Here is a 26,452-nt window from a genome sequence, read left to right as displayed (position 1 = left end):
TATTAGGCTATTACAGGCCAATTTTTTTTTATAACTTGTTAAAGGTTCAAACTGAGTGACAAACTATAAAAAAAAATTCACAATATTTTATATTACTCAGGGTCTAAGTGTGGATTGATCTGGGATTAGAAGAGAGTGATAAACTGAACTGGAGCCAGATTTAAAATAAAGCAATCCTGATAATCTGTTGGTTGGTGGTTATAGAATAATTTTTACCGGATATTACGGTTTCTATTCCACACAAATGGTGTAAATTTAGTAATGTTCCCATTCAGCAAAACAAATAGGAAAAGAAATTATTGAAAAAATTGGTTAATCAATTGAGGAAAAAGCAAACATGTTTTCTGTTGTCCATAATAACAGCTACTGTACATTTGGTGTGGAAAATAGTATGAACTCTTAAAATAACTAAAATGATTTGAGCCCTAATACAATGATAAGCTCTAACATCACATTTCAATTTATCGTATAGGTAGTTCAATTGCATATAATGTAAGATATTCTCACTCCTCAATGGAGAACACTGAATTTATGCCCTATCTTCAAGTTTCAAGTAGGCTTTATTTTGATCCCTCAACATAAAAAAGAAAACATTGGTATTTTATAGATAAATGACTCTGTTTTCAGCATGACTATATATTTGTACTTCAATTATTCTTGGTTTTGCAACGTTGACCCAAGGAAAAGTGAAAATCTATAACAGGTCAATCAACATTTGAAATATGCATCTTTACTAATTGATTCACAAGGTAAATGATTGTTGGGATACTGAACTCGTTCAGATTTTGCAACATTGATACTTAAATTCAGATATATTAGAAGGTGTCCATGCGTGTAAGAAATATAGTTGAAGAACAGATCTGTGCACCAAATAAGTGTGGTCTTTATTTTTTTAAATCCTTATCCAGTTGCACACATTCTTTCTGTTTCTGTGCCCTGAACTATCGGCTTAAAATAGTTTGGGGCATGTATGTTGAACAATGTAGGATGTAAGAAGCAAAGAAATGCTGAGAATTGAATATAAGTAGCTTTGCTATGAATGACTGGTGACTTCTTACCTGTGTTCTGTGTGCTCCATCACTGCATTTATAATTGCTTTAGTTATCAACTGAAAATAGGGTGTCCTTAATATTTTAATGAAAGCAATTAAAAACTGCATACCAGCAGAAAGTTTGATATATTTTCATATCGGAAATGTTAACAATAGAATACACTCCTCAACATGCAGCATTAAGCACTTTCACCATAGCTTTGGTGTTTTTTCTAAAAGTTCCTTTTTACAGCTTTGAAAGTAGTGTTGGTTGGTATGGGCAGTTATTTGAACAAGCCCATTGGGATGGTAATTGATCACTTGTTCTGTTCAAGAAATTTGTAATGCAATTCTATTTGTAGATCAGTTCCTTCAAACCTGTGCTTTATTTACTCACCAGTGGTGAGTGGTAATAATTTTGATTAGAAGTGTGCTAAGACTATAAACTGTCCGTTAATCCAACAGTTCATCGGGATATCTTTAAAACAAATAAGAATTTTTTTTAAATAGATCCCATTTTGGTCGAAGATATGGCCACTCTTTTTCCAATTGGCTCAAATTATACAATTAACAATTGTATAAACCTGACTTGCAAGTTTGTTTCTTAAATACAGGAATACACATTTCCATTAACAATATGTTTGTTGTGCTTCATTTACAGTGTGTTGCCATGTATATCCATATTGAGAAACCAAATTCAAAGTGTAGTGGCCAGTATTGCATTTTGTGGATAACTTGTTTACTGTTGGGGTGGGTTTGTGGGTGAGGGGGATTTGTAGCAAGCTTCCTAAATCAATTTTACTGCAATAGTGAAAAAAACAACTGCTATAGGGTATAAAATTATCCAGATTGTTGGATTAACCATTTACCAGTTAGCTAAATCAGTCGGCCCGGTACATGATTGTTCAAGAAGTTTGCTTTCTGATAACTGGAATCTTTCAGTTGGAATGGTTCAGACTTTTTCTGATTATAGAAAGTTGTAGTCTGTCAAACCTACAAAGCTGTGAGACAGTGGGAAAACTGATAATTGGCTTTTATTGTTTAATTTATAAAATACTCTGAACAGTGGAACAAAATTTAACAACTGTAGTATACAATGGAGATGATGATCTGTGGTAGGAAGGTATGATGCTTGGCCTGAACAGAATGAGGATTTTTTGTATTTAACATAAACTGTATTAAAGGATAGTGCATTAGTGTTTTGCCTTTTTCTGAATTGTGTAACATTTAATTCATTTCTTAGTAACACAATTACATGTAGCTCAAGAATGACAAGGCAGCTAACAAAGAAATGCACTGAAGGGGATGAGATTGTTTTAAATTGCTCGGGTTTACCTTTCTATTTGTATTACATAAGCACCATATGGAGGAAGTTATTTACCTTTGAGTAAAATGTGTACAAATAGCATGGCTTGGTATCTGATTTGAACACTTAATCCTTCGTAAATTTTTCAATGTTTCTCTGACTGCATGTTAATTAAAACCTAGTGCCATGCCTGTACCTAGTCCTCTGTGCTTGGTGATGTACTGTAATCCTATGTTGTTTACAAAATGACATTCCTCAATGTTTTATTTCTATGTTCATGACTGATGGGAGCTTTATCTTGGCTAGTTTTAGTGTTTTTTTCCCCTTGGTTTTAAAATGCTTGTGATGAACTAATTTTTGTTATCACTGTAAATAAACAATTTGTCAACGAGTAGCATTGTTATCAGACAACAAATGCAATAAAAATAACAAATGTTGGAAAATTGTTTTTTTTGTCATTTTTAAAGATGTTTCTTTTGTACTTGGTTGATATAAATGAGAATACTGTGAACAACTAAATTCAGTTCCATCTCTCTTTAGATAGATAGTCACGATTAAGCGCTCCATGATTCGATCCGCATAATCATACTATATAAGTGCAAATTGTTGTATTTGTCATTATAATTTCAGGACACTGACTTTCCATGTATTCATCTTTTGACAACCAGTAAAAGGGCACTGCACTTAATGAAATCATTACCCAGCAGTAAAATGTCGAATGACATTGGAATGGTATTTCTCCTCTCATTGGGAGGGAATTCATTCCATTCTTAAATAATGTCTAATTTTACACCAATCATTAGACTACTTCTTTTCCCTTATTTTGTTCCCTCTATGCAGATCCCTTTAACTCCACAGCTCTATAATAATAATAATAATAATCCTTGCATTTGATATAGCGCTTTTCACATCGGGAGGACGTCCCAAAGCGCTTTACAGAATATACTGTAAAGTGAATTGACTATATTTGTGGGCGAACACGGCAGCCAATTGCACACAGCAATGTCCCACAAACAGTCGTAGATTGAAAATGACCAATTTATTATTGGTTTTGGTTTTGGAGGGATTATTATTAGGCTCTGTGTGGAGTAAGGAAACTTGCCCAAGGTTTCGCCCTCTGCCTGGAATTGAACTCAGGTCTCTCGCTTGCAAAGCGAGTGCTCTAACCACTGAGCTAGAGGACTGGGGATGCAACACAGTTTATTCACCCATCATAGATTTTTGTTTGGTGATGTGTTAAATGGATTAATTCCTGGTGTCATCTTATGCCTCGTGTTCAGTTTGAAGGTTATTCTTCACCAGGTTTGGATTCAGCACCAAAAACATCTTGTGTCGGTCCAATCATTTCTACATGTGCTGATTTTGTTCGACATGTTTGTTGGTAAATTAGATGTGAAAGGCTCTTCTTACTAATTGGAGCAAAATTGTGACCAAGGAAAGGTTAAAACCTTTAGGTATTATATAATTTAGTTATTTTAGTTAGCCAGTTATTCCCTCTGGCAGAACTTGTCTAGCAAGTCTATTTACAATCCTTACCAGTGAGGAGAAAGCAACACCTGATTACCAAACAAGTGCTTGTCACAAAGTTAACTGAGAAAATCAATGATATTTATTCCTTTTGGCTGAACTCTGATCGTCACCCTTTTTTGACAGAAAAGGTTTACCGGAACAGCCATCCTCAGTTTTTTCTTGTATATATCACGCCCTGCTTCTGAATAGAAATCCTTTCAACTTTTTTTCTTGCAGTAAATATAATTCAATTCCACGACCAAATCTGACTCAAAACGTCACCTAGCCAGTGAGACCATTCTGTCTTAAAATTGAACATTGCATGGAAACCTGGAAAGTTAACTTATTTTGGAAGACACTTCTTTTTAGGAACTACCAAAGAAAAACAGCTTCCACATTTCTGCACAATCTTGAACTTCAAGACAAATGGTCTTATAGGCTAGGGCTAAGTTGAGTTTCAAGCTTCTGGTATTTTGCTAATTCCACTTTGTGGAAGCCCTTTATTTAAACACAATTGCTTCTAGTGTTTTTTCATAACTGACGAAGGTCTATATTTAAGTAAAATGTTATATCAAGCTTTACCTTTCATTAATTAGTTCAGGAATGGCTTCTTAAAGCTGACAATATACGAGATAGAAATTTGCCAAAATGCCCTCATTAAAAGCCTTTCAGCAACCATTGATTTCATCAATTATCAATTTGTGTTGGGTTTGAAACTGGTTACAGACTGCGTGGATAAGAAAAAACACAAGGCATTAGGGTCAAGTTTTCCTTTATTTCTATATTTTGAAAAAAATCAATAAACATTAAGGTAGATAGACTAATGTTATTCATCAGATCATCAAAACATTCTGTACTGTGCTCCTCATGCCACAACGATCACTGAAATGTTGAGTATGGAGAGAATGTTGTGCAGATGAAAACAATAACACTTCTTGGATCCACGCAAGGAAGAACTTGCCAAACTTTTGTGTGACAGTGCCCCTTTAAAATTCAAGACAAACAGCGACAGAAGAAAATTCAGAAATAAAGTTCACAAAAGGTACTCCAAGGCAAATAAACCTCGAAAGTATTGAGTGATAACTTTCTGTTACAATGGGATTTGCTGAGACCATAATCATCTCTATGTAAAAATACTGTATTTAAAGTCTAGCTGTTTAAAACTGTTATAGAATCACACAGCACTTTACAATGTTTACACAATCGAGATAGACAAATGCTATTACAGTAGTTATGGCATCAAAGTGGTGAATGTCTTCATCTAATAGATTATAAAAATTGTGCAGGTTTTTTTTTGTCGGGTAACAGCACAAACAATATTCATACAATGCTCAGCAATAACACCCCAGACAAGGACTTATTATTATTATTAGTTATACTTTTCATTGAGTTACTAATTAAGACACAATTATTGATCTGAATATAACCCTGAGATCAAATGGGACAAAGGGCCTTCTTCATCCGAACCCATCTTCTGATCATGTGAATGATTCTACTCTCACGATGCACCTGAAATAGTGAGTTTCTGAGTTTTTCAAATTACTGTTAAAAGATTTTTTTTTAATTTGCACTGAGTACATAAAATTATCCTCATTATCCCCACACCACCATTAAACTATTATATTATGGGGGAACCTTGTTATAGCCGGCACCAGTGTCTCACTGATATTGCTTTAACAATTGTTACAAGTGACATTGTTATAAGTGAGCCACAAAAAATGTTCTTCCAATTAACCTGGGTCCACTCGAGGCAGCACTCAATTAAAGAGTGTTAAAGCAGGATTCCCCTGTACTAAATTCAATAACAAAGTTACCAAAGAACAATTATCAAGAATTACAAAACTCATTATTCATTCACCATTGCTGCAATTTGAATTACAGGAAATAACATTGAGTTCCCAGTCATCAAAGGACAAATGAGAAAGATCTACAATACAATAGTAATATTTCACTTCACAGGGATTTAGTTACTTTGCCCAGATCAGCATGCCTTTCCCCTGGTCACTAGAAATGAATTCCCCTATCCCTGAGCTCACAGTAAACAGCTTTATGGAAAATGGTTCCAATGAGCAGTTTGTCTTCATAAACCGTGGCAACGGACGAGCCTTGAAGAACCGAGCCATTGTTCACATACACCTGGGTCACTTTTGGTTCATTGGAAAGAATGTTTTGCACTCTGATTACCTGTATGTGTGGAGCGAAATAAAAGAAGTTTAATAATTGTTTACATATTAATAATACTAACGTATAATTATTGTATTTGACATAGTGTAATTTTGCCTTTCCTGTTAAAATATTAGTCTAAAATGTAATGAATGCATTACATTAATAAAGCAGGTGAGTAGCAGATGAGTTGTACCATTTATTAATTACAATTTAAGCAACAAACCTCAGATAATGCAGGCTTTTCAGGATTGTAGGAAATAAGTTTCCAAGCAACAGGATGACAGCCAACCCAAACATCTCCAGTCTTGCTGTCCACCTCAATATTGTCCACCCCAGTTCCTACATTCAAGACCTTCAAGCAAGCAATGTTAGAATTGACAGTATGTATTCCTGGGTACAAGACGTCAAACTATTTTGCTCTATTTGAATTTAATATGCAAATATGAAATGTTTTTTAAAAAAATATTGAAAATGTTCTCCTAAACCTCCAGTGCTAATATAATATTCCTTGCATTTAATATAGCGCTTTTCACATCTTCTGGACATCTCAAAGTGCTTCACAGTATATACTGTAATGTGAATTGACTGCATATTTGTGGGCGAAACGCAGCAGTCAATTGCGCAAAGCAGTGTCCCACAAATAGTTGTGGATTGAGTGGCCAAATTATTTTTTTGTTCGTGTTTTTGAAGGATTATTATCTCCAAAAAAGCAATTCGCCAATCGACTAACAACCGGGTTCCTACTTATTGCTAGGTAAACAGAGGCATATGAATGGCATTGAATCCCATATCAAGGAACAAGAAATATCCCCTGAAAAAGTCAAGAGATCAATAACTGTGAAAGAAAATCTAGTGTTTCCAATGACATAAACATGGAGTACGAGAAAACTATCCCGAGGTTTTCGCCTGATCTAATACTTGTTGACCTTGTAGTGCTCAGATTGCACGTTATTTTACAATGATCTTTTACTGTCACGTCAAGTTTGTCTCTTGTGTCTCCACTGAATGTTTTCATAATCAAATTCGTAATCTCTTTCTTTCAAATTTAGTGAATCCAATTATTTTTTCCAATTTTCTCCCAATTGGCATATGCTTCTCTGTTCTTAGCCTGGCCTCCACTTGCTGAGGTGCGGCTCTGTGGACACTGGTTGCCTCCGATCCTCTGCCTATGTGCATTGTTCATTTGTGAGCCTTGGCAGTGAGTGTTGACAAGACCACTCAACTGTTGAGGACATGACAACCCACCCTCCCCGGCCGCCACACTCATAGACAACCAGCAGAGGGTGCTGTGAGAGGGAGCAGAATAGCAAAATAAATGTGTGTTGACAATCTAAGAATCATATTTGTTGACAAACTAAGTGTTACGTTTGCTGACAGTCCAAGGATTAGAACACACCTCTCCAAGGAGGAGAGCAGATTCTAAGTGACAATCGTACCTTCACTCGAGTCAATGTCTTGTTGGGATTTACTTGCATGACGTGGATGCTCTGATCCATAACATCTGCAACAAAGACGTGCCTGAAATGTAAAACCACCAATTAATTTCCAGTTAATTGTAATCTAATAAAGCACATTGAAATGCACTGACCTCTTGAAGTAAAATATCTTTGTAATCGTGACTAACTGAAAGATCAAATGGCATTAAACAGCAGAACAATGGTAGAGATTTTGCAATTATTTTACTGTCCAGGATATAAAGTGTGTTTTTTGTAGTGTCCAGCAAGACTTGTGATTAGAAGAAAGTTCTTTTACCACAGAAGCCCTCTTTTGTACAATAAACATCCAACTTAATGAGTTCACACCAATATCTTTAAAATAAACAGGTGGATGACCATCTGAGGAAATGTTCTTTATAATCTAGTAAGAATCAAAAAGAATAAGCACAGTTACAGACAACCTAAATGGCAGATAGATCAAGAGATTCCAGACCTGCTTCGTCAAGTTATAGAAGATCTAGGATACAAAATAGAGCCAAGCTACAGTTCAGATCCATAAAATCCCAACCGACCTTTCAGAACATAAGAATTAGGAGCAGGAGTAGGCCATTCGGTCCCTCTAGCCTGCCCTGCCATTCAATAAGATTATGGCTGATCTATTCTAACTCCATTTACCTGCCTTATCCCCATATCCCTTAATCCATTTATTCACAAGAAATCTATCAATCTCAGTCTTGAATTTGTTCAAGGACTGAGCATTCACAACCCTTTGGGGTAGAGAATTCCATAAATTCACTGCCCTCTGATTGAAGAAGTTTTTCCTCAACTCAGTGCAAAAGGGCTTACCCCTAATTTTAAGACTGTGACCCCTGGTTATAATTTCTCCAACCAGGGGAAAAAGTCTCCCACTATCTATTCTGTCGTGCCCCTTAATAATCTTATAGGTTTCTATAAGATCATCTCTCATTCTTCTATATTCTAGAGAATATAGGCCTAAATTGCTCAACCTATCCTCATAACTAATCCCCCTCATCCCTGGTACCAACCTAGTGAATCTAAATTGTACCCCCTCCAAGGCGAATATATCCTTTCTTAAATAAGGAGACCAAAACAGCACACAATACTCCAGGTGCGGTCTCAACGGGGCCTTATACAGTTGCAGCAAGACTTCCCTACTCTTATATTCTAACCTTTTTGTAACAAATGCCAACATACCATTAGCCTTCTGTTAGAATGCATATATGTCTTACAAGTAACACAGACTGCAGTGGTCGGCAGAGGTTACCAGAGGTTAACTCCAAGGGAGCCAAATGCCAGATAAACTGGTTTAAACCAGGAGATGTTGTATGCCCTGATTGGCCTCCTCTTTCTGTACTTTTAGATAAGAAAGTGTTCTGATTAAGCACTAGAATAGTGAGAAACAAGCCCAAATAAGGCAGACAAAGAAAAGAAAAAGATATATAAGCTTGGGTAAAGAGGTGGTCTTTAGAGATCTCTCCAGGGCAGACTGCAGAAGGACTGGTAGTATTGCTCTATTATTTTATATTGCATTAATTCTGTATAACCAACATTATTTGTATGCTTAATAAACTGTTAAAATCCGCCGTTTTGGTTTGTCAAGATCAAACTTATTTTCTGGGTGCAGGATCGGTTGCAAACAAGTCCGATACCCTAACACTTTCTAACTGCTTGCTGTATCTGCAAACTAACTTTTTGTGACTGGTGTACAAGGACACCCAAGTCCCTCTGAACGCTAGCACTATCTAGTCTCTTCCCTTCTAAAAAATAATCTGCTCTACTGTTTTTGCCACCTAGGTGGATGACTTCACACTTCCCTACATTATACTACATCTGCCACCTATTTGCCCACTCACCTAGCCTATCTATATCTTGTTGCATTTTTTTAATGTCATCCTCAGTGTTCACTCTCTCTCCTAATTTAGGATCATCCCCGAATTTGGATATATTAATTCGATGTCCTCATCTAGATTGTTGATGCAGATTGTAAATAGTTGAGGCCCAAGCACTGATCCTTATGGCAGTCCAATTGGATAGCACCAATTACTAGATCTTTAATTTGCATTTTAGAATGGGAACTTTCCCGCCAAATTGTTGTAACCGATGCCTTAGAAGACCTGCTGGCGACATAAGTATCAAAAACAACGTTAAATATATAAAACTTGTATTAAAGGGCTACTCAATATATTTATAATGCGCATGAGCTAGTTCTACTGAACTTCGACACTTTACAAGGTTCCTCGAGCGCAATCGGTAATTACTAATCGCACTCACACTGGCTAATGCTTTTAGCGAACACATAAACTTTGCAGAACATATTTTAAACAACAGACAGGCATAGAAAATAAAGGGGTGAACATGACATTGGATGGAATCTGTGATCGATGTATGTAAACACTTTGTGAGGGGAGAGAGCTGAAAGTATCCTTCGTGGTCAGATCCTGAAGGGTGCACAGCCATAGAACAACATTGACAATCTTAATTTAACCTTAAGTCATCTTCTGCAATTAAAAGGAAGGTGGGTACATAAAACTGCAGTCGCACTGGTTCAGTAAAGGCTGTTATTGTGGGATATGACTGAAGGGGCTTTATCTCAGTACAGTGCAATGATTTTCACTTATGGTCCTCAAAATCTATGGCAAATGTAGAAGACTATGTACAAATGTATCATTCCCCAATATGAACATCTTCAATAAAAACTCATTTATTGGTGAAGAATCCATAAAAGCATTTCCAGATAAATTAACATTTACAACACTCATTAACAATGAGAAGACTGACAAAGAAAACTCACTTTCCATCAGGAGACAGGTTAATTCCATTGGCGAAATTAAATCCTGTTGCCACTTCTTTTACCTCTGCTGGACTGTAGTAGATGACATTGCACCAATACAAGTCCAAAGTCAACTCCACGAAGGTCAGGGAGTCATGACTGAAATAATGGTCATTGGTGGCATAGAAACTGTCAGGTCCTAGCGCCACAATATCATTCACACTGTAAGAGATAAAAGAACAGACTGAAAAAACTGGGAAGAAAGCCATCATACATTCAGGTATTTCTTGGGTTTGTAAATTCTCTTTGAGGCTAACATACAAAACAGGAAAGTCTTTGTGAAAAGTCCTAACTGGATAGAATTTGTGATCAGAATATGCAAATTTGTTGAGGGGAGAAATATAGAGATTAACAGAGAAACGGGATTTGGGGGAGGTTGCTAATTTTCTCCCTTCCTGAAGACTGACAGTGTGTTGGGAGTTCAATGCCACAGGTGCCAGGTGCCCTCCAATACCTGAGCCAAACGACCATTCTTTACTGTAAGCCACGAAGGTTGGTGTCACTCACTACAGTGAGCCAAAACTCTGGGCAATGTTCTGGCCACCGTTTTTCGGAACAATGCATCCTCATTCTCAACGTTTAAACCGTTGTCAGATACATTCTGGACCAGTACATTTCCTGGGAAACTAATTCTGCCCTACTTTTCTGAAATGACCACCTCTGAAAATTCTATTTGTATTCACCACACAGAAGCCAGGAGAAAGCTTCACCTGTGCCAGTTGTAATATCTGCTCTGTCTGGACCTTATTACATTCTAGTTTATGCAACCCTGCATTTAACGCTTATATCATCCAGCACTCACATAAGGTCCTCATTGAATCAAAATCTGGTGAAGTAATGCCCTTATCATTATCATGCTTATCATGCCCCCTTTCCCTTTAACTGTACAAAACTCCAGATTAGTGAGTAATCTTGCTCCGCTTCTGTTATTAATTCAGTGCTTTTCTTTATGTAGCAAACAAGCTTTCATCACCAGCTTATAATAATACTAATAATCATTGCATTTGATATAGCGCTTTTCACGTCTTTGAGATGCCTCAAAGCACTTTAAAAGTTTCAGAAAAGGCAGGGACTGTTGATCATTGGTCTCTCCTGAAAGTTTCCCCAAAGACCAATGTAATGCTGTCCATCATTGTGAAGCAATCAGTCAATTTCAAAGTACAACACTCAGACTTTCCACTGGCATAAACAAGTTAAACAGGACGCTGGCCTAAATTGCTTGTCAGTTGAGTTTAGATCGCTAGACGTCATTCTCAGGCTTTACAGTGCTCTGGTCTGACTGCATCTAGAATACTGCATGCAGTTCTGCTATAAAAGGGAACTACTCAGGCCCTTGGAACAGTGCAGAGGAGAGAATGAGGAAAATCTCCATCAACCTGTCCGCCTTCAAGGCACGACTCAAGACCCTCCTTTTCGACCGTGCCTTCAGCCATCCTCCTACCCCCAAACACCAGTGTGAATCGGTTTGAGGAATGTGCTATGAGCAACCATTAGACAAGCTACAGCTTGTCGATATCAAGAGAAGACTCAAAGAGGCGTATAAACATTTTAAATGGGATTGAAAAGGTAAACCCAGAAGCAACTTTAGGATGCACCAAGACAGTAGAACAACAACAACAACAAAATTACATCTCATGTCAGGCGAACGTCCCAAGGCACTGAACAGTTGGGCAACAGGACCCTAGCAAGGGGGGGATAGGTTTGGGATGAGGGAGGGCAGAGGGGGTATGAGGGTGGTTGAAGGCATGGTCGAAAAGGAGGGTCTTGAGTTGTGCCTTGAAGGAGGAAAGAGAGGGAACAAGGCAAAGGGATTGTGGGATGGAGTTTCAAAGATTGGCTGAAAGCCCGGCCACCGATGATAGGGTGGATTGGGAGGGAAACATGGAGCAGACTGGAGCCTCCTGAATGGAGGGAGCGGACAGGTTGATAGGGGGTCAGCAGGTCAGAGAGGTAGGAGGGGGCAAGGCCGTGGAGGGCCTTGAAAGTGAGGACAAGGTTTTTGAATTCTATCCTCTGCGGGATAGGGAGCCAGTGGAGCCAGGCGAGGTGGGGGTGATGGGATCATGGAGCCTGGTGCTGAAGAGGACACGAGCTGTAGAGTTCTGGATGATCTGCAGCTTGTGGAGGGACGAATTGGGGAGGCCGACAAAGAGGGAGTTTCCATAGTGGAGCCTTGAGGTGACGAATACGTGTATGAGGGGTTTGTTGGCCTGAGGCGTGAGGCAGTGGCAGAGTTGGGCAATATTCTGGAGGTGGGGGAAGGCAGAGCAGGTCATGACATGGATATGGGGGGAAAAAAGACAGTTGAGGGTTGAACAAGATGCCCAGGTTCCTGACTGGCTTGGTGAGGTGGAATGTGCATCTGTGGATGCTGATGCTGCCAGTGCCTGAGGTGCTGGCGTGAGCCAATCAGGAGAGCCTCGGTCTTGCTGACGTTCAGCTGTAGAAAATTGGCTCTCGTCCAGGACTTGATGTCCGTCGCTAACTGGTCCCCTTCCAATGGAAACAGCAATGGGAGGGAGATGTGCTGCCACTCCTCTGCTGGGTGGGTAAGAGACATCCAGGTAACCTCAGACGCCTCTTAAACTGACAGAACAGCCGTCCCAGATGTGTCTGGTTTAACAGGCTTCCACTGTAGCTGTTGATTCTTCCATTCTTCTGTTTTTGTTTTGTATCCCCCTGCCCCAAACACTTCTCACAAAGACACCGATTCACACTGGTGTTTGATTCAACAGCTAGCACCCTCCACTACCTCACCCAAGTGGACATTCATTATGTGTGAGTCTGGACACCTACTGCTGGTGGTAACACAGAGGAAGAGAGGTTATCACAACCGAGCCTATTCCTGTCTTCACCCACCCTCCACCCACAGAAGGCACTGACAGCAATCAGAAGGAGGAACACTGTCTAATTTTATCCACTGTAGCCCTGAGTTACTGAGAGCAATTGTTGGTGCCCATGGCTGTTGACCAACTAACAGCACAGACCAAGGCCTTTCTTTGTCTACAAGGTTCACAATCACACTGGAATGTATCTTAAATTTCATATCGAACAGGAGCAGCTGCTCAGGTTTTGTGTGCCGTACCTGTGGAGGAGTTCATGTCGGATAGTCTTTAAATGAGTCAAACTATTTTGTTCCTCTTCGAATTTAAAAATCTCCACTGTGCTGGTATGCTGTGGGTGATTGACCACAAAAAGGTACACCGTATTGTCTAAAAATCAAGCAAAAGCAGAAAATAAGTCCTCTCTAGTGAGAACAGAAGGGTATGCAGCTCAATATCTGTCATATCTAAGTAACTAAGTGAAGATTGGTTGTTATCAAAGGTTTGGCATGTAAGATCATGATTAGAGAATTGTACAAAGTTTTAGCGAGCCTCAAGTAAGATTAAAGATTACAAAAATCCCCCCTCACCCCTCCCCTAATAAGCACTCCTTGCCTCCTCCCTGACAGACAGGAATGGATAAGTGAAATTAATAATCTGTAAAAGCAGGTAATGAATGGTATGTCGACTAACTTATTTTTTAAAAGAAAGAGCAAGCAGGTTTGAAGATGCCTGAAGATTGTGAGCATAAGACAAGATGACTGATTGTTATAAACCCACATTAGTTACACTGAACTGTATCTGTAGAGTACAAGTGCCTGGAGCTGTAAGCCTGCAAGGCTGGATTAATATTCTGGAGTTTTTTCTTAGTTTCTCTGCAGGTTCCAGTAGAAACTATATTGACCTTTACCTTCTTGAACGGTTGCCTGTGTTTTGTTGCCTCTCTCAGGAGTGGGTTAGATAGAATTCAATTTCCCGCCCCCTCCCCAACATCCCCAGATCAAGATGAACCATTTCCCACAATAGAAGTTAAAATGACAACAAATCTACATTAAAAATGACCCTGTAACTGTTAAGACACTTTGGACAGGAGAACCTTGAGCTAAAATTCCTATTCATATAGCAGTTATGATTGATGGGTTTTCACATGCTTCAAGATACTTGACCGAGCAAAAAGAAACAAATGAGCCATTGGGCCTTCTTCATCCAAGCTTCTCTTTTGTGCCTGCAGATTTACTATTCCACTTCTATCAGCTTTCAGAAGCACTGATTTGAATCACAAATTCTCTCTGGTTGCCGAAATACAGTAGAATACATCTTACCTTTGTGGATGTACGTGCTTATCCCATGTGGATTGAAGGAATCCACATCAAAACCACGGCTCAGTCTCAGCTCAATGGCTCTCAGCACCGGCTCATTCAGATTCACAAGTAGAATTTGCCCTGGCTTATCAGGAGCAAAGCTGTGTATGTGTGGATATTTCAGACCCTTGAAATCACAGAGAATTAAACGAAATATTAAGAATAATTCTTGAATTTGATACAGTGTCTGATCACATCATTGAAATATCGCAAAGCACATCACAGTAGTAGCACTATACTTTACTGTAGAGTAAAGTTTGTTGAGTATTGTAGAGTAAATGCTGTGTATTTTGTAGCTAAATATGGCAGCCAATTTGCACATGGCAATGCCCCATAAACAAACATAAGTACACAACACAGGGGAAGGGAACAGCTCTTTCGGAGAGAGATAGTGCAGACACAATGGGCCAAATGGCCTCCTTCTTTGCTTTTCTTACAATTTCTGACAATATTGTACATGAGTTTTTAATAATCATTGCATTTTGGTATAGTGCTGTACCACATCAGAAGAGTATCTCAAAGTGTTCCACAGAATTTCACTGTACTGTGAAATGAAGTGACTTGTATTCGTAGGCAAATGTGGCAGCACAATTGCGCACAGCAATATCCCACAAACAGCTATGAATTGAGTGACCAATTTTATTTGGGGGATTGTTGGCCAGGACACTGGGAAAAACTCCTTTCTCTTTTCGAATAGTGCCATGAGATGTTTAACATCTACCTGAATAGGCAGACAGGACCTTGGTTTAACATCTCATCCGAAGAACGGCACCTCCAATAATGCAACATACTCCCAAGTGCTGCATTTGAGTATGTGAGCTTAGACTATGTGAGTTCAAGTCTTGATGTGGGACTTAATGCAAGAGCAGCTAAGGAAAACAAAACAAAATAATAATAAAATAATAATAATTCTTGCATTTGATATAATGCCTTATCACATTGTTACACGTCTCAAGTGGATTCACAGGATTTACTATAGAATGGTGTGACTGTGTGTATTTTGTGGACAAAACATCTGATGCACTACATCCCCAGTGCAGGCTTGTAAAAAAATAAACACACTACTGATTCTATTAAACCCTGAACAATTTTTTTTATTTATATATATAACTATGTGTCTTCTGAAGCTTCATGATGCTTTTAACATATGATAAAGTTATTCATGTGGAAAATATTAGATAGCAACTCACCGAGCTAACAAGAGCCAGCCCTCCAGGGAGGACAGTGATATCTTCAGAGCCATAGTCTACAACAGGAAATCAGCCAGTTCAGTGTCAACAAAAAAATCCATCAAGACCCCAACTAATGCTACATTAGTAGCATACCAGGGTTTATTTTTCTTCTCTACTTCTTGACCAGGCTTTCTTCTGGACAACAAGAACTTGCATTTATATAGCGCCCTTCACACGGGGCAGCATCTTGGAGGGATTAAGGACAGTAAATATTCAGACAATAATCATGGGCTGTGGTCATGACAAGTGCAGGTTGAGCAGAAACTGTTCAACTGATCAGCTGAACACTCTGCATAAACACTGGCTATCCCTGTTCTTATGAATATCTGAAGATTGTGGAGGGATAAAACACAATTACGAAGCAAAAATGCAACAGGAACGTGCAAGGAGAATGTCTGCTGTTTAGCAGATCAGCCACACTGCATTCTATTGAGTAGAATTGTAAAAAGGGCGAATTGTTGAATCATGTAGTTCATGCCCCAGCAGGTGAGGATTCCACAGGGTTTTTCACTCCAAGAACTTTACAAAATAGGACCCTTTTCCACCCAAGTAGCCATTGTTAACGTGGGAGACATATGATCAAGAGCTGTTACCTTAGTTTTGAACCAGTCCCTGACAGGTTCTGTTGCAATCCTGCATTTATGCTTAATAAGTTGGGCAAGTTCAAAAGACTAAAGATTTGTACCATATTGGGATCCATTTTTCTTCTTTACATCTTGGCTTGTATTCGATATAATACCTTTCATAGGGGTATCTCAAAGTGCTTCACAGGATTTAATGTAAAATATATTGTATGTGTATTGTTTGTCTGGAATCATTCACTCGGTCACCTGTGGGGTACCCCAAGGATCCATCCTTGGCCCCCTCCTCTTTCTGATCTACATGCTCCCTCTTGGGGATGTCATCTGTAGACATGGGGTACACTTCCACATGTATGCAGATGACACCCAACTCTAGTTTTCCACCTCACTTTGCGACCCCCAGTCCCTTGATGATCTGTCAGCCTAACCCTAAGATCTTAGGGGTTGGATGAGCGCAAACTTCCTTCAGCTGAACGTTCACAAGATAGAAGCCATACTCTTTGGCTCTCGTCAATGTCTAAAATCTCATGGCTCTCACATCCTCCACCTACTCGACCTCCCACTAAAACTCTCCGACAAAAGGCGCGGTCGAAGAGAAAGGTCTTCAGCAGAGACCTGAAAATGGGAAGGGAGGGAGCGAGACGAAGGGAATGAGGAAGGCAGTTCCAGAACCTCGGGGCACAGTGGCTGAAGGCACGGCCACCGAGGGTGCAGCGGAGGTCTCGGGGGACGAGGAGGAGGCCAGACCCAGAGGAACGAAGTCAACGGGTAGGCGTCAGGTTCGACCCCCAATTATCCTTCCTCCCCCACATCCGGTCCCTCACCAGCACTGCCTTCTACCACCTCCGACGACATCGCCCGTCTCCGCCAATACCTCTCCCCAAAAACTGCTGAAACCCTGGTCCATACCTGTGTCACCTCTCGGACTACTCTAACACCCTCCTCGCCGGTCTCCCATCCACTACCATCCATAAAATCCAAATCATTCAAAACTCTGCCACCTGCATTCTCACCGGCACGAAACTCCACTCCCCGATCACCCCAGTCCTTGCCAGACTGCACTGACTGCCTGTCCCAGAGAGAATCGATTTCAAGATCCTCACCCTTGTATTCAAGTCCCTGCACTCCTCTGTACCCCCCTACCTCTCTGACCTCCTCTCTCCTCAAAGCAGTACCCGTTGACTTCGTTCCTTCGGGTCTGGCCTCCTCCTCGTCCCCCGAGTCCTCCGCTCCACCCTGGGCGGCCGTGCCTTCAGCCACTATGCCCCGAGGTTCTGGAACTGCCTTCCTCACTGCCTTTATCTCGCTTCCTCCCTTCCCATTTTCAGGTCTCTGCTGAAGACCTTTTTTTTCTACCGTGCCTTTGGTCACCTTCCTCCCCCTCCCCCTGGCTCAGCCCCGGGATCCGTTACTGTAAAGTGCTCTGAGACGCCGTCCAGCGTGGAGGGGGCCATATAAATCCAAGTTGTTGTTGTTGTTGTAAGCAGATTTGATAGTAGCTTTCAAAAGGGAATTGGATAGGTACTTGAAAAGGAAAAAATTGCAGGGCCATGGGGTAAGAGCAGGAGATGAATTGGATAGGTCTTTCAAAGAGCCAGCATGGGCACGATAGTCCAAATGGCCTCCTTCTGTGCTGTAAAATTCCATGATTCTATTTTGTAGGGCAACACAGCACAGCATGCATAGCAATGTCCCACAAATTTTATTCAGGTTCATTGTTGGACAAGTCATTGGGAGAAAGTCCCTTCTCTTTTTTTGACTAGTGCCATGGTGTTCATCCATTTCAACATGTAGATTAACAACAGACATTGGATTAACATCTCAGCCAATGGATGGTACCTCCATCATTGCAGTGCTCCTCGAATACTGTGCTGAAGTGACAATCTAGACAGCATATTTTAATTTACACCACACAAATCAGAGCAACTATATTTATTGACTGAAACACTCTTCATAGGGATGAATTACAGTGAATAATGAAATTTCCTTACGTACTAATTCCTTCAATCAGATGGCAGCTGCCAGGCTCAATTTGATCCACTTCTTTGAACACACCCATCTTGTTGCTGCAAAACAAGGAAATTGACATTAGCAGTTTAACTGTGAAACCTACCACATCAGATGAGCATCCTTTCCAGCCCAGTCTCACTGGACAAATGAAGAGACAAAAGCAGCTGCATTTCCTTACAGTGACAGAGAAAGTGATAAGATCAATAATGTGTGACTCTCATCTATTTCCTCACCATTAAACTGGGCATGGCTATATTAATAATAATCCTTGCATTTGATACAGCGCCTTATAATGTCATTAAGACGTCTCAAAGTGCTTCACAGAGTATACTGTAAAGTGAATTGACTGTACATTTTATGGGTGAAACCTGGCAACCGATTGCACACAGCAATGTTTCACCAATAGTCATGGATTGAGTGACCAAATTTCTTAAAAACTTTTGAAGGGATTATTATGCTCTGAAAGCAATCCGCCAATCGGCTAACAATCCTACTTACTGCTAAGTAAATAGGCTTGTAGAGTAAGGAAACTTGCCTAAAGTGTCACCCCGCCTGGTTATAGATAAGATTATGCAGCTAAGTGAACCTTAAAAATGACTTTGAAAGATGTGAGGAAGGGGGTGAAATTCCATAAAGTGGGCAGAAAGGTTGAAAGTCAAACTGTCGATGGTGGGGCTGGCAGGGAGGGGCATGAAGTAAGGCCAGAGTCCACTGAGTGAAAGGAATGGCCGGGTTGGTATGGTTTGTGTTATATGAATGATACAACACAGAAACAAGCCCAACTAGTCCATGCTAGTGTTAATGCTCCACACGAGCCTTCACCCCTTAATATTAATTCCTTTTTATGTCTGTTACTGGCTTTTTTTATATTTACATCCCCTCATTTTGTTTTAATAAAAGAACAAGTTTTTGAAACCTAATTAAAACAAGACAGATGTTTTTCTGCGCATGTGAATCCTGTAGTGCATCAATTGTGTCCCATTGTACAGGGATCTTCTGTAAAGTATAGTGACTGAGGTTATAAGCAAACACAGCAGCCAATTTGTACACAGCAAATTCAACAAACGGGAAGCACCTTAATTTAATGCCTTATCTGAAACACAGCACCTCCACCAATGCAGCATTCCTCCAGCATTGCATTGGAGTAACAGACTAGATCAGGGATGGTCAACTTGCAGCCCACATGCCACATGTGTAAAATTGTCACATGGCCCGGATTCGGGCCGCGAGCGCCAGGTTGGCCATACCTGGTCTCGACTATGAGTTCAAAGTACCAACATGGGGCTTGAACTTACAACCTTTTGATTCAGATGCAAGAGCACAATCAATTGAGCTAGACTGACACCTACTTTTAATACTGTAATATTCCTACTTTAGATATCAGATTAAAATAATGTACCAAAGTAAAACTGTTATGGATGATGAAAGGTGTTGAAATATACCAACTATCACCTCAGAGTGCCTTGGTATATTTCAAACAGCAACCGAATGTTCCAGAAGGTTTGATAGTTAAATGGTTAAAGGTAGCTTTGCTGGACGGGCTGAGGTTAGCATCTGATTACATTTCATATTTTTCTGGGAAGATGTTCACTCCTCTGAGATAATGAGCAATGGGTCCTTGAGCACAGATGCAAGATCAATGGACCACAGAAAGAAAAGGCTGCAGCCTCAGACACCTGCCTATCTCAAGGCTGAGAAGTACGTTGTCCATATCTCTCTGTGCAAAGCAGCCTGCGAAGGGTGGGGGCTATCTCTGTGACAAGGAGAGATGGAGTTAGAAACACCTAAAAGAAAGATGTAACTTTGAAATAGTTGGAGTTGTGTAGAGGGTCAGTGTACTTCCCAGTGGAATCGATATTGATTCTACTGTATCTATGTATATGTACAGGGGTGAGGGAATTTACCTCCAGTGAGAAAGTGACCATTAAAAGTGAAAGAGAAGGAACGATCAGCAGCACAAGTGAGGTGCTGGGCTAAGATCTGATTGTTTCTGTTGAGTTATAGGAGCCAATCTCTGTGATAGTTCTGTGATCTCTCCAGTGTATATCAAGTTGTGATCCCAGGTCTGCTGTTTAGTCTGTCGAAACAGTGCCTGGATACATGTTGTCATCCCTGAATCGTCAGTACTACTGTTGTTGTGTACGACTGGTTTGGTCCAAGGGTTTACCGGACGCTAGTTCCTGTTAAGTATTGGTTATGGAAACGAGTGCCAGGTCTGAGACTCAGTAGATAGGCTAGAAAGCAGGAGAGAGATGCTGGTGTATGCTGCATATCCTGATGAAGATAGGGCCACGCTCTGTGACTTTGAGAATTCAGTGTTAAGGACTGTAAGGTACTGTGAGGATCAGCTATATCTGAAGGGCGATTCCAGAGGCTGAACTCTGCGCTGGTGCCGGTTAAAAAACAGTATTGGGGATTGTCTGTCTTCCGAAGTTTTGTGTTACAGAATCAGTTGTTCCAGGGATTTCCAGTGGCTGATCTCTGCTGTGTGTTTTGAGGTGTGTTGTTTGTTTGGAGTACTGAGCAACCCCTGAGTGCATGCTGTGTGATAAATGTTTTTCTCACATAGATGTGTTGTACTGTCATTTTGTCATTATATGTAGCATAATTTGATTACAGATTGTTAAAACTTATGAATCACTTTATACAATAAACATTATACCATCGTGGATTGTATTATTTACAAAGGGGTAAATTTACAAACTGGCTACAAAGTTCAACAATAACTTGTTCAATCAATAAACCAATTATCAAAAGCCTATCTATATCTCCTTTTCTCCTACAGTCAAGCCTAATACATTTGATAATGCGCCTTATCACGTCATTGAGATATCTCCAAGTGCTTCACAGAATATATTGTAAAGTTTAGTGAATGTGTATTTTGTGGGTGAAACGTGGCAGCCATTTTGTGCACAGCAATTTAATAATGTAGCATTGCACCATACAGTTGAAAGAATATCGCATTTGGCAGTAGGATTAATTCAAATGTGTTACAACATGGAGTCAACAATAAAATCAGGCGGTTCAAAGGTAACAAACTAAATCAACAAAATTCTACAAATCAAAATGAAAGGAATGCAGTGCCTCTCCAGATGCAATGCACAATTCAGCTTTTTATTTGATCAATTGGATATCTGCTGCTGACACCTATCATCCTGCTTATGAATATCCAAACCAGACTGAGAATTCTATATATAATAATAATCCTTGCATTTGATATAGTGCCTTATCACGTCTTCTAGACATCTCAAAACGCTTCACAGAATATACTGTAAAATGAATTGACTGTATATTTTGTGCATGAAATCCAGCACAGCAATGTTCCTCAAACAGTCGTGAATTGAGTGACAAATTTATTATTATTATTTTTTGAAGGAATTATTACCCCCGGAAAAGTGACCCACCAATCGACTAACAACCAGGTTCCTACTAGGTAAACAGAGGCTTGTGAGTAAGGAAACTTGCCTAACATTTCGCCCTGCCGGGAATTGAACTCAGGTCTCTCACTTGCAAAGCGAGTGCTCTAACCACTGAGCTACAGGACTCCACATGCAGCCTGCTGAGAGGAGGGAGCAGACAGGTTGATAAGGAGTTAGCAGGTCAGAGAGGTAGGAAGGGGCAAGGCCATGGAGGGTCTTGAAGGTGAGAACCAGAATTTTGAACCTTATCCTCTGAGGGATGGGATTAGGGTTAGGTGAGGGTGGGTATGATGAGGTCACGGAAGCTGGTGTGGGAGAGGACAGGAGATGCAGAGTTCTGGATGATCTGCAGCTTGTGGAGAAAAGAGTTGGGGAGGCCGACAAGCAGGGTGTTGAAATAACTAAGCCTGGTTGTAATGAAGTAATGTATAAGGGTTTCGATGGCCTGAGAGGTGAGGCAGTGTTGGGCAATGTTGCAGAGTTGGGGGAAGGCAGAGCGGGTCATGGCATGGGTGTGTTGGAGGAAGGACAGTTGAGGGTCAAACAAGATGCCCAGGTTCCTGACTGGCTTGGTGAGGTGGTGTGGGCAACTGTGGATGCTGATGCTGCCAGTGCCTGAGGTGCTGAGGCGCTGGAATGAGCCAGTCAGGGGGGCCTGGATCTTCTGCTGATGTTCAATTGTAGAAAGTTGGCTCTCATCCAGGACTTGATGTTTTTACAGACATTCAGGACCTAGCAGTTGTCCTGGAGTCGAGAATGGAGACAGAGAGGTAGAGTTTGGTGTCATCCGCATACATATGGAAGTTGACCCCATGTTTGCAGATGATGACACCAAGAGGGAGGATGTACAGGTTGAAGAGGTGAGGACCGAGGACAGAGCCCTGAGGAACACCGCACAAGCTGGTGCGGGGACTGGAGGAGAAGCCATTTGTGGAGACCAAGTGGAATTGGTGTGAGAGATAGGATCTGAACCATTTAAGGACTGAGCCTTGAAGGTTGAAGGTTGAGGACGTGGAGTCCTGTAGCTCAGTGAGTGGAGTCCTGTAGCTCAGTGATTAGAGCACTCGCTTTGCAAGCGAGAGACCTGAGTTCAATTCCAGGCAGAGGGCGAAACCTTGGGCAAGTATCCTTACTCCACACGTCTAATAATATTCCCTCCAAAAACCAAAAAACAATAATAAATTGGTCATTTTCAATCTATGACTGTTTGTGGGACATTGCTGTGCGCAATTGGCTGCCGCGTTCGCCCACAAATATACAGTCAATTCACTTTACAGTGTGTTCTGTGAAGCGCTTTGGGACGTCCTCCAGACGTGAAAAGCGCTATATCAAATGCAAGGATTATTATTATTATTATTATTGAGATGAGAGGAGAGGCGGTGGAGGAGGATAGAGTGGTCCACAGTGTCAAAGGCAGCAGAGTGGTCAAGGAGGATGAGGAGCTGAGGGAGCCCTGATCACAGATGAACAGAATGTCATTTGTCACCTTGACCAGGGCTCTTTCCATGCTATGGCAGCAGGGAAGCCTGATTGAAGAGGTTCAAGGATTTTGAAAAGGAAAGGGAGTTTGGAGATGGGGCGGTAGTTGGTGAGTAGGGATGGGTCCAGTTTTTTTTAGGATAGGGGCTAGGCCAGGGGTGAGACAGCTGTTTTTAGGGGGATGAGAACAGTGCCATTTGGCAGGGAGAGGTTGATGAGGTGAGAGAGTAACGGAGCGAGGAGCTGGAGCTGGGAGGTAAGGAGAGGGGTAGGGATGAGGTCAAGGGAGCAGGTGGTGGGCTACATGCAAGTTATACTGTTGGTGAAAGAGGAGGGGGAGACAGGTTCAAAGTTGTGGAGGGAGGGATGAGTAAGGGCCAGAGTGTGAGGGAAGGATGGGGAGGGTGTGGTGGTTTTTTGAGCGCGGAGGTGGCAGAATGGATCCCCTCGATTTTGGTCTCAGGGAAATCCAGCATCTCCTCGCAGTTGGAGTTGGAGGAGAGGATGGGCAAGGCATGAGAGGGTGGATGGAAGAATGTGGTCCAGCCAGATATGCCAGTGAACCAATAAATCAGATTTGAGCTGGGTGCGTTCAGTGACATTAAACATGTCACCTGAGCATCAGCTGGTCTGAAATGATTTACGAATATTTCAATCCAGGTGAAATTTACCCAAAGACAAAGGAAAACTAATGCAGAGCTGCTGAAAAAAAAGCCATTAAACAATAACTACATTGGGATTGTTCCAACTAACCACTGTAAACACTTCAAACCACTGAACAAACATAGCAAATGGATAAGCAAGGCAGCACATTGCTCTGCCCTCTCTCAAAAGTAAAGCGCAACAATTACAAAATGGACCATTAACCCATTAAACCATCTGCACATGATCAATGAGGAAGATTTCAAGCTAAAACTTCCGCAAACTTTCCACGTTCAAGTGTAGTATTATTATAAACTCTAGACTACACACACCTTGTCTTCTGGATGTTAACCTATTTGGATAGTCACTCTCACTCTTTTCACAGTTCAGTGTGTTCAATCATTAATCTCTAGATCTTTTAGATCTCACTCGTAAAATGTCCCCGATGTTGATGGTTCCAATGTATTAAAATTCCAAAAAAGGTTCAAACCCTCAAGCGCATATTAAACATAATCCCATTGCCCTCAACAAGGTAAACAGAATCCCTCTGAGTGTCTGGTGTAGGTCAGGAATCCTGTCTCTGGTCTCTTAAAGTAGGTGAGCATACATACTCTTTGACAGTGCTTACGGTCACCTCCCCATATCGTGCTCTGCCACTGTCAAGCACTCCAGGAGTCTGCCCTGCGTGAGGAGTGCTATATAGATGCAAGTTGTTGTATTGTGTCACTGGCCAAATTTGGCTCAGCAACAATCTGTCTTGGGCTCAGCAACAAACTGAGCAAAAACAATAACAACCTAAAACAGATAATAATAATAATCCTTGCATTTGATATAGAGCTTTTCACGTCTTCTCACGTCTCAAAGCGCTTCACAGAATATACTGTAAAGTGAATTGACTGTATATTTGTGGGCGAAACGCAGCAGCCAATTGTGCACAGCAGTGCCCCACAGACAGTCGTAGATTGAAAATGACCAACGTATTATTGTTTTGGGTTTTGGAGGGATTATTATTACGTGTGTGGAGTAAGGAAACTTGCCCAAGGTTTCGCGCTGCCTGGAATTGAACCCAGGTGTCTCGCTTGCAAGGCGAGTGCTCTAACCACTGAGCTACAGGACTCAGCAGATACACTCAGCAGAAACACAGCCATGAATCCCACAAGCTACTCCAGTACTGCCAGCATCAGCAATTGTGGTGAGTTCAATTTTTATATACGTGTCCCCGGATTTGGTTTACAAAGTATGGTCACCTTAACATAGAGCTAACATTCCTCAACAGGGGAGAAAGGGCAGGAATGAGATTTATGATCAGATTGAATAACACAGGTTACAAGAGCAGAAACAGATCAAGAGTTTACAACACAATAACTTGTTATCACTGTTATCCCCATGTGGCCAATCTGGCACTATCTGCCCCAGGACTGAGCATCACCTGAAGTTGGGGAACCCAAGTTGGCAAAGTCGGGTACACAATGAGTCCTCATCTCAGTCCTTCAACAAACTCTGCAGATCCGGGTTTCTCCCCCAAAGTGAGGTCAGAACTTTGTTGATGTCGGGTAAAGTGGGTTTGAACTCACCAGAGGCTGATCAGTCTGTAGGTCAGCAATGCCAGAAGAAGTGCGCTGAACGCCAGACTCCCCACTAAAGCCATTGCTCACCGCCTGTGCTCGTTCTGCTCTCTGGCACTCTCCCCAGAGGGAGGTCTGCAGCTCAGCTCAGCTCAGTGCGGATCACAACAGATTTATAGCCCGAACTCACCAAAAACTACCCCCAAAGTAGCCCCCAAATCACGGTACTCTGATCACTTCGCTTTGATCAATTTGCTTTTCAAATTTCTCATTTTTTTCCCTCTCATTTCACTGATTTTCTTTGTCCTGCAATGTTTTCCAGAATAGTGTAATTTTGTGCACGACCTCTGCAGGGGTTGTCCCAGGATTACACCATAACTCCAAACCTCCACGCAACCACTGGGATAAATTTCCAGTTCATATTTTGACCGCTGAGTTTGCTGCTGACAGATTTTTATGGTTTAAGGTTTCTCACTCCCTCTGAATAATACTGATCCACAGCTGTATGTATACATTTGAGTGACCCCCTGACTACTGTTTGCATTCTGCTAACCTTGTGAAAAATAACTTTCTCTTTTACTCTTGTTACCAGTTCTTTTATTAAAATCAAAGATTCCCCAAATACCCCAAAGAGATTCAAAATCAAGTTTGTCAGTAGCTGCAGAAACATAGTTTGACTTTATATGTCTGTGAAAACCACAGGGTTAATTTTCTCTGAGCTGCTTTTGTTGGTTTGCACAATTGACAGTGTGACTCAGGTTACACAAACAAACAGTGCTCCCAGTTAATGGTTTTAAATCCAGCCCTAGTCGCTCTGGGAGGTGTTTATGAAACAAACATATTCCACTGCCTGCAAACATACAATTTCAGAGTGAAAATGAATAAACATTAAATAACTTTATTGTTCAAGCAAAGGGAAGTTGAGGATACAGAACATATATATATATACATATATCAGTTACCCCATCACAGACCCAAGAGTGGTTTAAAAATAAAATAAGGGCCCAAACGAAAAAGAATAGAGTTTAACAAAATCAAACCAA

General features: G+C 40.9%; 1 protein-coding gene across 3 annotated transcripts; it reads right to left on the bottom strand.

The window, feature by feature from the left end:
- Positions 1–4,600: 4,600 nt before the first annotated feature.
- Positions 4,601–25,889, bottom strand: LOC103176917 (serum paraoxonase/arylesterase 2). Of its 3 annotated transcripts, none has more exons than XM_007890801.2 (9): positions 25,600–25,889; positions 18,290–18,360; positions 15,672–15,727; positions 14,443–14,608; positions 13,384–13,510; positions 10,260–10,460; positions 7,448–7,529; positions 6,235–6,363; positions 4,601–6,029 (listed from the first exon to the last, which is right to left on the bottom strand). In XM_007890801.2, the coding sequence occupies exons 2-9, from the start codon at positions 18,351–18,353 to the stop codon at positions 5,850–5,852; spliced, it is 1,005 nt and encodes a 334-aa protein (XP_007888992.1). In that variant the 5' UTR covers positions 18,354–18,360; positions 25,600–25,889; the 3' UTR covers positions 4,601–5,849. The 3 variants fall into 3 exon arrangements, with proteins under 3 accessions (XP_007888992.1, XP_007888990.1, XP_007888991.1); XM_007890799.2 differs by having other exon boundaries at positions 25,419–25,886; XM_007890800.2 differs by lacking the exon at positions 25,600–25,889 and adding an exon at positions 25,274–25,396.
- Positions 25,890–26,452: the final 563 nt, after the last annotated feature.

This window comes from Callorhinchus milii, unplaced genomic scaffold, assembly GCF_018977255.1.
Source record: "Callorhinchus milii isolate IMCB2004 unplaced genomic scaffold, IMCB_Cmil_1.0 Scaffold2, whole genome shotgun sequence".
In the NCBI taxonomy this organism is placed as follows: domain Eukaryota; kingdom Metazoa; phylum Chordata; class Chondrichthyes; order Chimaeriformes; family Callorhinchidae; genus Callorhinchus; species Callorhinchus milii.
Note: the sequence above shows the minus strand (reverse complement) of the source record. Positions and strands in the feature narration are given on the sequence as shown.